The 14,603-nt window shown below is 50.9% G+C and overlaps 1 protein-coding gene across 2 annotated transcripts in view; it reads right to left on the bottom strand.

Annotated features, from left to right (window-relative positions):
* Positions 1-14,603, bottom strand: part of LOC146830123 (dynein regulatory complex protein 1-like) — a 236,881-nt gene that overhangs the window by 157,154 nt on the left and 65,124 nt on the right. For both annotated transcript variants that reach the window (XM_085604350.1, XM_085604351.1), the window contains exons 7-8: positions 12,026-12,148; positions 5,863-6,002 (exon numbers count right to left, since the gene is read on the bottom strand). In XM_085604350.1, coding sequence (XP_085460476.1) covers positions 5,863-6,002; positions 12,026-12,148 — 263 coding nt within the window. The remainder of the gene's footprint in view (positions 1-5,862; positions 6,003-12,025; positions 12,149-14,603) is intronic.

Raw genomic sequence — 14,603 nt, 5'->3', positions numbered from 1 at the left:
AGAAAGAGGTCACAGACCTTGGAGAACGTGTAGACGGGTTGGAAAAGACTGTAGATGCTCGAACTGAGGACCAGGAAAAACTCTGGCAGCGCCTGGCCACCCTGGAAGAGCAGCACATAGAGTTGCAACTGAAGCAGGAGGACCTGGAAAATCGGAGCCGCCGGAATAACCTCCGCATCCGGGGGGTTCCTCTCGGGGCGGAGGGGAAGAACATTATGATCTACGTGGCACAGCTTCTGCATGAGGTCTGGGGGGACAATGATGCATCTCCACCGGCCCTGGACAGGGCTTACCGGGTCTCTGACCCCGCAGGCAAGCCGGGAGTCCTCCAGGACATTTAACAAGGGTCCATTTCTTTACGGAAAAGGAGGCTATAATCAGGGCGGCGCGCGCCAAGCCAGATCTCGTCTACGGCAGCATAAAGATACAGATTTTTCAAGATCTCGCACCCAGAACCTTACGAAGACGCAGAGATTTTAAACCTGTGACAGACAAATTGCGAAGCATGGACATCTCCTGTCAGTGGGGTCACCTAATCGCCCTCATCTTTCAGTGGGACTCCAAGCGTCGGGTGATACGGTCCTTTAAAGAAGCAGCGCAACTACTTCGCCTCTCCTTGACGCCGCCTGTCAGCCCCGCATGGCTCCTGCCTCCCACAAGGGCGCCTACCAAGCCATCCTGGTCTACTGTGCTCCGTCACGGACATTCACCGCCTCTCGATGATCACTCATACAACACATCAGGTCCTTGGAAGGGGAACAGTTGGCAGCAAGCTCATGATCTCCAACTCCTTGATGGCTTGACCCACCCATATGCAACTGACTGCAAGTGCTGTTCTCGGAATGTGTCCCTGGCCTGTCGGGGCCGGTGATCACCCCAAGGTTTCCTTTGCACCCCAGCTCCCTACATGCAGTGTTGCTCGAGTTGGATCTCCCATCCGGACGACTTCGGGAGCAGCTGACAACCGACCCCCAGTCTGATCTTGAGAAAGTAACATCTCTGGGATCACCCGGGCACTGAGGTGTAGACTGACCCGTGATTAGAACAGAACACTGTGGCCCGGTTGGCCAATGTTGATTACTTGTTCTTTGCCTATACATCTCTTTTCTTATCTGTCCTTCTTTTCCCACTTGTTTTCTTCCTCTGACTGCGGTGGACGGGGAACCCCTACTCGACAGTGCCCTTCCTTAGACGGGAGCGGCAAGCTCCTGTGCCTCCTTCCCCTTACCTCAGCTTGCTCTCTATGGTGGCATGATGGACTAATATGGGTCTGGATACAAATATGGCTGTTCCCGGCCCCTTAAAGATTATATCCCTTAATGTTAAGGGGCTTAATTCTCCCAACAAACGACAACAAACATGGCGTTATCTCTTACAACACAACCCTGACATTATTCTCCTTCAAGAAACCCACCTTTTAAAATCAGATACTCCTCGCATGGCGCACCCTAAATATCCTCTCCAATTCTGGGCTACAACACCCACTAAACCGACCGGAATGGCTCTTCCTTTGCAGAGCTGGTATCAGGCAGGGGGAATCCAGGGTATTCCGTAGCTCGGATGGCTGCTTCATCAGGGCAGGGGTACGGATTGGACAACACTTCTTCACACTGTGTAATGTGTATGCACCTAACCAGATGCAGGACTCCTACCTCCAGACGACGTTGTGGGAACATGTGCCACAGGATGGGTCTTCGCTGATCTGGGGTGGGGGGGGACTTTAACTTGGCGTGGGACCCTAAGAAGGACCGTAGTGAAGTCTCCTCGCACAGAACGGGGGCTATGTCCTCTGCACTCCAGAGACAAATAGCAAACCTCGGTCTGCTGGACTCCTGGCGCTACCATTCCCCTGAGGTGCGGGATTATTCGTATTATTCACACGTCCATCGTTCGTACTTGCCCATTGACTACATTTTTATCTCTCACGCCCTGATAAAGGATACGTTGGCGGTATCTATGTCCACCATATCGCTCTCCGGCCATGCCCATGTTGAACTTCTCCTTCAGGATTCAGCCACTTGCCCCACCCACACTACGCGGTGGCGTCTGCCGCCGCACGTCCTGCGGGATCCAGTAGATGTGGAGAGCATACGGACTGCCATAGACTCTTACTTCGCAAGTAACGATACCCCTGAAACACCCTTCCCTGTAGTGTGGGATGCCTTTAAGGCTACAATCCGCGGACACATCACATCTCTGTTGATTGCACGGGCGCTTGAGGCTCGTATTTTGAAGGATAATCTCATCAACGATATTAAAAACTTGGAAAGGCAGGATCAGGAACGTCCCACGCTCGTATGTAAGTGACGTATCGCGAATCTTAGAGGACAACTCCACTCCCTCCGCACCAATAAGGCAGAGAGAACCTTGTTAGCGCTCAAACAACAGCATTTCGAGGGGGGGGGGGAAGCAAGGTGGACAGACTGTTGGCAAAACACCTTCGAGCGCGCACTGCAAAAGCCCACAGGGCCACCACAGAAACGGCCAAGGGTGAGGCTTTCCGGGCCTATTATTCAGCCCTCTACACGGCAGATGAGCCGTCCCATGACCAAATCAGTGATATTCTGAGTCAATGCCCCTGGACTCCACTACACACCTATCACGCCAAACAACTCACTACGGAGGAGCTGGCAGCAGCGCTGAAGGACCTTCCCCTTGGGAAATCGCTGGGACCGGACGGCCTTCCACTGGTCTTTTATCACCTGTTTCTGGTGCAGCTTCAACCTCACCTCCTGTGGTTGTACAACTCTTTTTCCGACACGGAAGGACCAACACCCTCCATGGGCATGGCCGAAATAGCCCTTATCCCCAAGCCGGGAAAAGACCCAATGTTGTGCGTATCCTATCGCCCTATAGCTCTGTTAAATGCGGACCTAAAAATTTACACTAAAATGCTGGCCAAACACCTGGACCCCCACATGCCTGGCCTTGTAGAGTCTGACCAGGTCGGCTTCATTCGAGGCTGGCAAGGAGCGGACAACGTACGTAGAATTGCACACCTTGTGGGGAAGGCACAGCACTCGAAGATACCAGCGTGCCTTCTATCGCTCGACGCGGAGAAGGCGTTCGACTGGGTGGATTGGTCATTCCTCCAGGCAGTGCTGCAGAAAATCGGACTGGGCTGGCACATGATAGCTATGATCATGGCCCCCTATCTCTCTCTGCAGGCCAGGGTACGGGTCAATGGACAGCTTACGGACCCTTTCCTCATTTACAGAGGTACACGGCTGGGCTGCCCCCTGTCCCCTCTGCTGTTTGCCCTCGTGGTAGAGCCTCTAGCAGTGTTGATTAGGCAAGCAGCGGACATACATGGTCTTTCCCTCTGGGGCGGCAGAATAAGGTGGCACTTTTTTGCGGATTACCTCATCCTTACACTGTCACTACCACATGTATTTCTCCCAGTGCTCCACTCCCTATTGCAGTCCTTTGAGCGGGCGTCAGGCCTCAAAATTAATCACGGAAAGTCTTGGGCTTTGAATCTTACAATTTCCGAAGAAGAGATACCAGTTCTTAAAACACTCGCTCCCTATCAGTGGGCCGCTAATCATATTCGATATCTAGGACTTCAGCTGACTCCCTCCCTTGACACATGGACCCAAATAAATTGGCGGGAGTGAAGAAAGACAGTCTTGGAGGATCTGAGGGGATGGAAATCTCTGACTCTTTCCTGGCTGGTTCGCCTCCATGCTATAAAAATGTTGATACTTCCAAAGGTACTGTATTTGTTTCAATGTTTTCCCAACCCTATTCCGCAGCATCAGATTCAGAGCCTTCAACGGGATCTCACAAGCTTCATATGGGGCGGACGTAGACCACGCTTCTCCCATAAAATCCTCATGCTCCCGCGGGACAGAGGAGGATTGGAATGCCCCAACCTTCTGGAGTACTATTGGGCCGCCCATCTCCGTGTTGTCTCGGAGTGGACAGCGAGTGAAAAGATCTGGTTCCATATGAATAGGACGGTAACAGGGCGAACCATTTGGGATCTTGCTTGGCTGCACCGGGCTGCGCGCTCTCGCAGCGCCTATATTGCAGTGCCCACAAAGACGGTGCTGGATATATGGGACAAAGTGGACATGCACAAGGGACTCACGACCTTCCCCTCCCCCCACACTCCTATTGCGGGCAACCCGCTCTTCCCCCAGCCTTTAACTCCTAGGCATTTTCAAAATGGCTGGAAGGTGGGTGCAGAACGATCAGTAATCTCTACAAGGGGGGCACGTTCAAAACGTTTACTCATTGCAGAGAGGAGTTCCAACTTCCGGCAGAAGCAGGGTTCCAATATGCACAGCTGCGACACTGGTTATCCTCAATAGAGATGCAGCAGGCGGCCACTCGTCCATTCACCCCCTCTGAACGATTGGTTTGTTCCTTTGATGAATCAAAGGGCCTTATTTCCCGGACATACCAGATTTTGCAGCACCCACCGCTAGTAACCACTCATTCGTATCAGCGTCAATGGCAGTTGACGTCCCCCACTGAAATCACGCCTGTGCAGTGGAATAGCCTGTGGCGAGACATCCCAAAGGTTTATCACAGTATATTGCAAAGAGAAACTGCATACAAGATCATGACCCAGTGGTACTACACGCCCTCTCGATTGCATAAAATGTTCCCTGCAACCTCTCCATTGTGCTGGAGATGTTCCAATGCGCCTGGAGACTTCATTCACATTTGGTGGGCATGTCCTCTTCTGACCCTGCTCTGGAAGGAAGTTCTTAGCCACATAAAGGAGGTGCTAGGCTTCCCTCTGTCTGAATCCACAGCCACGGTCCTTTTGGGTCTTAAGCCCGACAACTTAAAAGCACTTACCCGTAGCGATTGGAACGTAGCCCTTCACATGCTTGGCGCTGCTAAGCAACTCATGGCGTTATAGTGGAAGAAAGCTGAAACTCCCCCAATTGCTGCCTGGTTTGTGCGCTTACGGTATGTAGTGACTAGGGAACTTTTCACAGCACGACTGCAGTCTCGAGACACTCGCTTCACCACAATCTGGAAGCCACTTGTCACATATCTTTGTAAAGTAGAACACGCACGCTACCTCCCCACGAAACTCAGGGCCTTACGCCTATTTGAAGATGCGTTGATCCTGGCTGATCCGAACAAATTACTTACAGAATCACACTAACCTTGCCCACAATCCCACATAATACATACTCAGACTCCTGGACTAGCTACCATATAGCATTGATTCTTCTGGCTACCACCCCCCCCCCCTGTTCGTCCGCACGTCCCCCAGCATTGTTGCTGCTGCATAGCCTCTCTGACGCAGGGGCTCTCCTTCCCCCTTCCTCCACCTCTCTTTCTAGATATTTCTATGTCACCTCATCACTACAATCTTTCTGTAGGCTTCTTGCCTACACTCTCTGCTCCCCTCTCTGCTATGGTACTATGTTTGTTTTTTAAGGGTCTTGAATTTACCCATGATCGTATCCCACTGCTATGCTACATGTGTCACGCGGCCGGCCCAATAAGGGTTGTAGGTGACATGCTGTGTCTTTAATGTTCCATTAACCCTCCCCGAATCCCCTCGAGGCTCTCTAGAACTACGTGGCCGGCCCTGTGTAGGGTTGTGGGCCTGATGCTGTGTACACTTAGACCCTTCAGTTGTTCTTTCTATAGAAAATAAAAACAGATTTACACAAAAAAAGATCTCAGGGTCCCTTTAAAAGTTCTCAGGGTCCATTTAAAAGATCTCAGGGTTCCTTTAAGAGATTTCAGGGTCCCTTTAAATGAGCTCAAGGTCCCTTTAAAAGATCTCAGGGTCCCTTCAATTGAGCTCAGGTTCCCTAAAAGTATCTCAGGCCTCCGTTGACATGCATGAAGGAAGCTGATGGAAAGGGAAGAAGACACTGGTCTTACCGAGTGATCTTCCTCTTCTGCTGGGATTTGGTGACCGTGTTCTCCTCATCGCGTTTCTTCAGCACCTGGAAGTTGTACTCCAGTTTCTCCTGGTTCAGCTGGTACGTCGCCTTCATTTGCTGCAGCTGCTGCTCCATGATCTGTGATTCGAAGATGAAATTCAGCGAGTTGTGTTAGTATCCATGTGAAACATGTCAGTATTGTAGTGCCTCTTTCACCCCTTGATGCGTTTTGCCAACACTGGGTGCTAGCGTTTGAACCCTGACACTTAACCTCGGAGCTCCCCTCATACGCAATGATCCTAAACTCAGGAACTTAGAATGTTCCATAGGCGCTGGAGCTGCAGCACCCCAAAATAACCATGCTGGAGTTCAGAAGGAGAATGAGCAATAAAGACGACTTTACATTTTGTTTTTATCTTGTCCCATTTGCTGTGTGTTCAAAAACAGAGGTGAACTGTCTTCTGACACATGGCTGCTTATTCTTCAAACCCCTTGAGTGCCCATGACGAGATGGTCTCGTCATGGGCCGCGGTTGCGCTGTGCCCATGACGAGACTATCTCGTCATGAGCCCCGCCCGCTAATGAAAAGCCCGGCACAGGGCGTGGAAAGGGCGGGGCACTCAAGGGGTTAAACATGGAGATTGGTGTTTACTTTTCTTTCTCGGACTACAAAGGCGGGGGACTTTGTAAACTGAACTATCTGACAATCTTCCTGGGGTACAGGGGGTGTAAGATGTAAGACTGTAGGAGGTCGGTTTTTTCTAACACACATTTAAATATCTGTAAATTAACTGTACAACAATTTCAAAATATATCAGTTAGGAAAGCACAAATTAAAGATTTTAAAAGGGCTCACAACAAACTAAGACACTTTACTCAGTGATATGAAACGATGAGTATTTAAGGAAACCTGATTCCAACCCATTATCGCTTGTGAACTATGTACTGTTTGCATTACAGTGCATATTTTGTGACCATTTCAATGGAAAACGTGTAGTTTGAAAATGACAGCACACTACCACACCATCATGCTTTAGTAATATATTTGCAACAGTGTGTTCCAAAATGCACCACCAGCTACAAACCACACTCACACCACTCTGTATAGGCGTGGTCATTTGCTCACCTTTTCCTTGGTGTGATTCTTGGACTGTTTACAATCCCAATGAGTTCAGTGATGTAACATTGTTGGCAGCACCCCCACTCTGAAATTTGTCCCAGCACCATTGGAATGTTATTCCAGTTAAATCACCACCAGAGGCAACAGTATGCAGCCTAAAGCACTGTATTTATTGCAGTCAGTTCCTGCAGCCTTCACCGCATAACTTGGCGGAGGAGAAGAACAAGGCATGCATTCTAACCCTTGACTCTCCGAACAAGCCTAACATTCTGACCATGGGCCTGCGCTGCAACTTGTGCCTGCACGAGGAGTATAACAAACGTGCTTCTGTGAGCAGTCATGAATGACTAGACAACAGTATGACAACCCAACCACCTGGCCCACTCATGATGCATCCTGGTGCAGTCTGCACCAGTACAGAGCACCCCCGCTCACAGGCATACACCACGCAACCCAGAACAATACATTGTGTGGCAGCCTGCACCAGTTTATGGCACCGCCCTCTTCACAGACCTGCACATTAGTTCCAACCCAGTCACCCAACCCACTCTAAAGACCTCCAGGAATACTTGCAGTAGTCTGTATCACCACTACTCTTCACAGACATTCACATCCGTGTCCACCAAACGACAAGTCCCACTCACAGTACCTCCGGAGGCAACTTGACACACCAGCACTACATACAATACCACCTGGGGCAGCCTGCACCAGTTCATAGCTCTAACCTGTTCACAGACCTCCACTATCCAAACCACATACAGTAACTCTTGGGGCAGTCAGACCAAAGCCTATAGTGCCACACGTCTTTCAGGCCTGCACATCTGTGTGAACCCAACCACCCACCCCACTCACAAGGACCTCTGGGGCAAATAACAGCCACCCATAACACTTCTCTAGTCACAGGCCTGCAGATCAGTCAACCAACCACCCGGCCTACTAACAATACTGTCTAAGGATGCATGCCCCAGCCTATATCACTACCCTCCTCATAGCCCTGCAGCCTCAACCCAACCCACTTACGATGCCTCCTGCAGCAGCTCATCAAAACACACCACTCACAGACCTGCAAAAAGACCCCTTGTAGCAGCCTCTACTGTCCTATCATGCAAAACTCTGCATATCAGTCCCTCCTCAACCTCCCAACCCATAAACAATAACTCCTGGGACAGTCTGCACCAGTCCTTCACACCACCCAACTCACAAACCTCCACATCCGTGTCAACCCGCCTATCTGGATAGCGGAGACCTGCCTACTACTTGCTGGAGAGGCCTGCACTGGCCCATCTCCTCCCCTCACAGACCTGCACCTCACGTTCAACCAGACTACCCAGCCCAGAGTAACCTGGACGACCACTGCTTTTACCAAACATGCACATCAGCTTCACCCAACCTCCAATCCCCCCACCCCATAACCTCCTGGAGCAGCATGCCCCAGTCCATGACACTGCTCTGTCTACAGGCATGCACACTGTTCTCAACCAAACCCCCACAGCCAAGAACAACCTGCACTAGCCAATGAAAACACCCCACTCACAAAGGACTCCACCAACAGAAGCCTGCATCAGGACGTGGAACTTCACTGTTCTACACCGCAACATTGTTTTTACCCAGGAGGCATAGCTCAACAGTGGGGTGAGCAGCATGTCACACGTTCAAATCCCAGCAAAGCCGAATCAGCCTTCCATACTCCCGAAGGTGGGATATTGAGTACCATAACTAGGTAATAGTAACAACGGTTATCTACTGTGCTTAGGAACAGCATTTATTATATTATTATAAACTATCCAGCCCAAAGAAACCTCACTGGCCCATTACACCATCCTCTCCACAGACCTGCACATCAATGTCAACAAAGTCCATCACATCTTCCACCGACCCATGGCATAATCCTGTTCACAGTCCTGCACATCAATGTCAAACTCACAGTTCACAGCTTGCACCAGTGCATACACGACATCACTCTCAGACCTGCAACACTGATGTCAACCTAGCCACTGCACCGTCTCATGACACAATCATGCTCTCAGACCTGCAGAGCTTGCACCGGCACATGGCACGACCCTGCTCTCAGACCTGCAGACCTTGCACCGGCATATGACATGACTCTGCTCACAGGCCTGCAGAGCTTGCACTGGCCCATGACGTGACCATGCTCACAGACCTGCAGAGCTTGCACCGGCCCATGACGTGACCATGCTCACAGACCTGCAGAGCTTGGACTGGCCCATGACGTGACCATGCTCACAGACCTGCCTGTCAATGTTACCCTAGCCAAGAACAGCTTGCATCATCCCATGCATGACCTCGCACACAAACCAGCGCATCGATGTCGCCCTAACCCTGCAATGCCTGCACCTGCCCAAGACATGACCCTGCTCACAGACCCACACAGCTTGCACCAGCCCATGACATGACTCTGCTCACAGACCAGCACATCTTGCACCGGCCAGTGTTTGACCCCAATCACAGACCTGCACATTGATGTCAATAAAGTCCATCACAGCTTCCACCGACCCATGACATGATCCTGTTCACAGTCCTGCACATCTATGTCAAACTCACAGTTCACAGCTTGCACCAGTGCATGCACGACCCCACTCTCAGACCTGCAACACAGATGTCAACCTAGCCATGCGAGGACTGCACCATATCACGTCACATAATCCTGCTCACAGACCCGCACAGCATGCACCGGCCCATGACACGACCTTGCTCACAGACCTGCAGAGCTTGCATCGGCCCATGACACAACCCTGTTCACAGACCTGCACAACTTGCATCGGCCCGTTACATGACCCAGCTCACAGACCTGCACAGCTTGAACCAGCCCATGACATGACCCTGCTCACAGACCTGCAGAGCTTTCATTGGCCCATGACATGCCCCTGCTCACAGACCTGCAGAGCTTGCACCGGCCCATGACACGACCCTGCTCACAGACTTGCACAGCTTGCACCGGCCCATGACATGACCCTGCTCACAGACCTGCAGAGCTTTCATCGGCCCATGACACGACCCTGCACAGCATGCACCGGCCCATGACACAACCCTGCTCACAGACCTACACAGCTTGCACCGGCCCATGACACGACCCTGCTCACAGACCTGCACAGCTTGCATCGGCCCATGACACAACCCTGTTCACAGACCTGCACAACTTGCATCGGCCCGTTACATGACCCAGCTCACAGACCTGCACAGCTTGAACCAGCCCATGACATGACCCTACTCACAGACCTGCAGAGCTTTCATTGGCCCATGACATGCCCCTGCTCACAGACCTGCAGAGCTTGCACCAGCCCATGACATAACCCTGCTCACAGACCTGCAGAGCTTTCATCGGCCCATGACACGACCCTGCACACAGACCTGCACAGCATGCACCGGCCCATGACACGACCCTGCTCACAGACTTGCACAGCTTGCACCGGCCCATGACACGACCCTACTCACAGACCTGCACAGTGTGCACCAGCCCATGACACGACCCTGCTCACAGACCTGCACAGCATGCACCGGCACATGACAAGACCCTTCTCACAGACCTGCACAGCTTGCACCGGCCCATGACACGACCCTTCTCACAGACCTGCACAGTGTGCACCAGCCCATGACATGACCCTGCTCACAGACCTGCAGAGCTTTCATTGGCCCATGACATGCCCCTGCTCCCAGACCTGCAGAGCTTGCACCAGACCATGACATGACCCTGCTCACAGACCTGCAGAACTTTCATCTGCCCATGACACGACCCTGCACACAGACCTGCACAGCATGCACCGGCCCATGACACGACCCTGCTCACAGACTTGCACAGCTTGCACCGGCCCATGACACGACCCTACTCACAGACCTGCACAGTGTGCACCAGCCCATGACACGACCCTGCTCACAGACCTGCACAGCATGCACCGGCACATGACAAGACCCTTCTCACAGACCTGCACAGCTTGCACCGGCCCATGACACGACCCTTCTCACAGACCTGCACAGTGTGCACCAGCCCATAACATGACCCTGCTCACAGACATGCAGAGCTTTCATTGGCCCATGACATGCCCCTGCTCACAGACCTGCACAGCTTGAACCAGCCCATGACATGACCCTGCTCACAGACCTGCAGAGCTTTCATTGGCCCATGACATGCCCCTGCTCACAGACCTGCACAGCTTGCACCAGCCCATGACATGACCCTACCCACAGACCTGCAGAGCTTTCATCAGCCCATGACACGAGCCTGCACACAGACCTGCACAGCATGCACCGGCCCATGACACGACCCTGCTCACAGACTTGCACAGCTTGCACCGGCCCATGACACGACCCTACTCACAGACCTGCACAGTGTGCACTAGCCCATGACACGACCCTGCTCACAGACCTGCACAGCATGCACCGGCACATGACAAGACCCTTCTCACAGACCTGCACAGCTTGCACCGGCCCATGACACGACCCTTCTCACAGACCTGCACAGCGTGCACCAGCCCATGACAAGACCCTGCTCACAGACCTGCACAGTGTGCACCGGCACATGACAAGACCCTTCTCACAGACCTGCACAGCTTGCACCGGCCCATGACACGACCCTTCTCACAGACCTGCACAGTGTGCACCGGCACATGACAAGACCCTTCTCACAGACCTGCACAGCTTGCACCGGCACATGACAAGACCCTTCTCACAGACCTGCACAGTGTGCACCAGCCCATGACACGACCCTGCTCACAGACCTGCACAGTGTGCACCGGCACATGACAAGACCCTTCTCACAGACCTGCACAGCTTGCACCGGCACATGACAAGACCCTTCTCACAGACCTGCACAGCTTGCACCGGCACATGACACGACCCTTCTCACAGACCTGCACAGTGTGCACCAGCCCATGACACGACCCTGCTCACAGACCTGCACAGTGTGCACCGGCACATGACAAGACCCTTCTCACAGACCTGCACAGCTTGCACCGGCCCATGACAAGACCCTTCTCACAGACCTGCACAGCTTGCACCGGCCCATGACAAGACCCTTCTCACAGACCTGCACATCGGTCTCCAGCTTGATCTTGATGATGTTGTACTCTTCGGCGTCCTGCACATGCATGTGCCTGAGCTGCTCTTCGTACTCCTCCAATTTCCTCAGGCGGCTCAGTAGGTACTCCAGCTGAGAAGACAGGACGACAATAATCACAAGCGGATCCCTTACAAGCATCACTGCTATTATCACCATGGACGGACATGTGTCCAAGATCACACATCAGTCTAACCCAGAGCCCTTCTCCAAACCAGTTAAAAGATTAATAGAATTTGCTCTTTGTTGTTCATGCATTACAAATCATTAAACAAGTGAAAATGGATTACAGTTTTTTTGTTGTTTAAAATATCTTTGGTGTCTTGCTGTGTGTGTGCCACCTTGCAGTAGAAAACATTTTTTTCATGGGGTTGTTTACCAACAAAGCAGCATCAGTGTGGGTCTTCATCCAATGATTATACCCCGGAATAAAAGGAGGAGCTGAAGCTTCAAGGGATGCTCCAAGTTCTGCCTCTATGTCACATTTCCTTGAGATCCTGAGGCAGACCCTGACTACACAAGAAGTCACTGGCGATGTGCATGCTACCAGGAGTTGAACAGACCCACCCATCACAGTAGGCAAGATACATGTGCTCTATTCTCAGAGTGTACAGGCAGCTTTCATGGCATCCAGGATGTGGCTGCTTCATGTTATCCATCGTCTTAGGCATTCTACTATTCGCTCAACCATCCATTCTAGCGCCAACTTTTGGAGTTTACAACTACTGGCGCTACTACGCTGTTTTGTGGCCTTCACATTTCGAGCTTTTGTACCTAAACAATATGAACCCGTTCTTTAAAAATCCTTACTGCCTACACTGGCTACCATAACTACAACACTGTTGAGATGCCTAAGAAAGAACAGAGTTGTGATTCTAGGACAAATAACCCCATTCCAAAAGGTACCTCACCTCTAAGCGACAGAATGGTCTTTATGTCTGACTCAAAGTGTAGGGTCTCAAGCTGCAAACTTATGCAGTCCATAAAATGTTTACACCACTAAACACTTGCAATAGTGGAAATACATGCTCGCTGTGTGATACGTCATGATGAAGGCCTTGGGAATGAAAAGGTTGAAACCTTGTGGACCAACATTTCTGGGTAGGTTTGAAATTATACTTTAATACATTGTTGATTATAGATGTACTGCTCATTTTAATATTATATAAACACAGTTAGAAATTGGTTTACTTGTTGACTGGGGTGTGAGCCCTGGTCAAGCAGCAACCACAATCCTAGTCAGATTAAGCCACAAGCAAACCCCAAAATTAACCTGTGGTCAGCCCCCTGGTAGCTTGGCATAGCAGTCAGGCTTAACTTAGAGGGAATGTGTAAAGTATTTGTGCAACATTTCAAACAGAAAAACAGTGAAAACACCACACACAAAAGTCCCACGCCAGGCTAGAAACATAGAGCAAAATATAATAAAACAAAACCAAAACAACAAAAATCCAATCAGTATAACTGATGTTATGGTTTTTTAAAGAATAAACTGTAAATTAGAATCTAAAAGCATAAAGCGCCAACCAGGGATATCTGGTCGCAGAAGTCAAAAGTTCCTGCCAACCGCGATGCAGCGCAGGCCGGATACAGTCCCAGATTAGTTCCGCTGAAGGTTTACCTTCTCAAGTTTTGTGCCAAGAGTCCTGTTCACATGAAAGAAAGACACCGGGACCAAGGATAGCGTCGGTGGCAGTGTTCGGTCTGGCAGAGGTGAAGGCCACCCTTCGCAGATGGGCAGTTTAGTACTTCGCGTTGGCGGTCCTCCACAGGCCATTGATGCTTGTAGGGTTAAGAGATGGACTTGCGGTGGCTCGTGCGGATTTTTCTTGCGAGCGGCGCAGTTCCAGTGCCCTTTGAGTCACTCTGGGTTCCTGGCTTCAAAATGGGCTGCAGGCCCAGCATAGGCAAAAGGGCAGCAGTTCGGCACAACAAGGCAGCAGCTCCCTGAGAGTAACAGTCCAGCAGAGTGGCAGTCCTTTCAGAGGCACAGCAGTCCTTCTTCCTGGCAGAGTATCCACAGGTCCAGAAGTGCACTGCAGTGGTGGTGTCTGAGGTCCTTCTTTTATACACAGGTGCCCTGGTTCTGGAAGGTGGGAGAAGCTTCTCGGCAGTGTCTTTGAAGTACCTTTTTTCTTTTGGAAACCCTTTTTGTAATCATTGTGTTCTAAATACAATGTAATTGATTTTAACAATACACCCGGTTTTTGTTGATTTATTCTTTATTTTTGAACGCAATTAACTACTGTACCTCTCATTTATTGTGGATAACATTTAGGGACGCCTAGAGAATACCAAATATATATATATCACCTGTTGGCAACATTACCCGATGCTTATGTACCCAAGCCCACAAGGGTTTATTGGGCTGCCCATTTTTTTTCTTTCAGTCCTCATATGACCTCCGTAGCTATAGCAAATTCCAAAATAACCCAAGTTCCGATCTTTCTCTATATACATTTACCTTCTGGTTTAAATCACTATAGTATCTTACGGAGTTTCACCAGGCTCTCCATGTTGGGGGTGCCGCCTGACGCCATAACTTACA

The sequence above is a fragment of the Triturus cristatus genome, chromosome 5_1 (assembly GCF_964204655.1).
Source record: "Triturus cristatus chromosome 5_1, aTriCri1.1, whole genome shotgun sequence".
NCBI lineage: Eukaryota > Metazoa > Chordata > Amphibia > Caudata > Salamandridae > Triturus > Triturus cristatus.
Note: the sequence above shows the minus strand (reverse complement) of the source record. Positions and strands in the feature narration are given on the sequence as shown.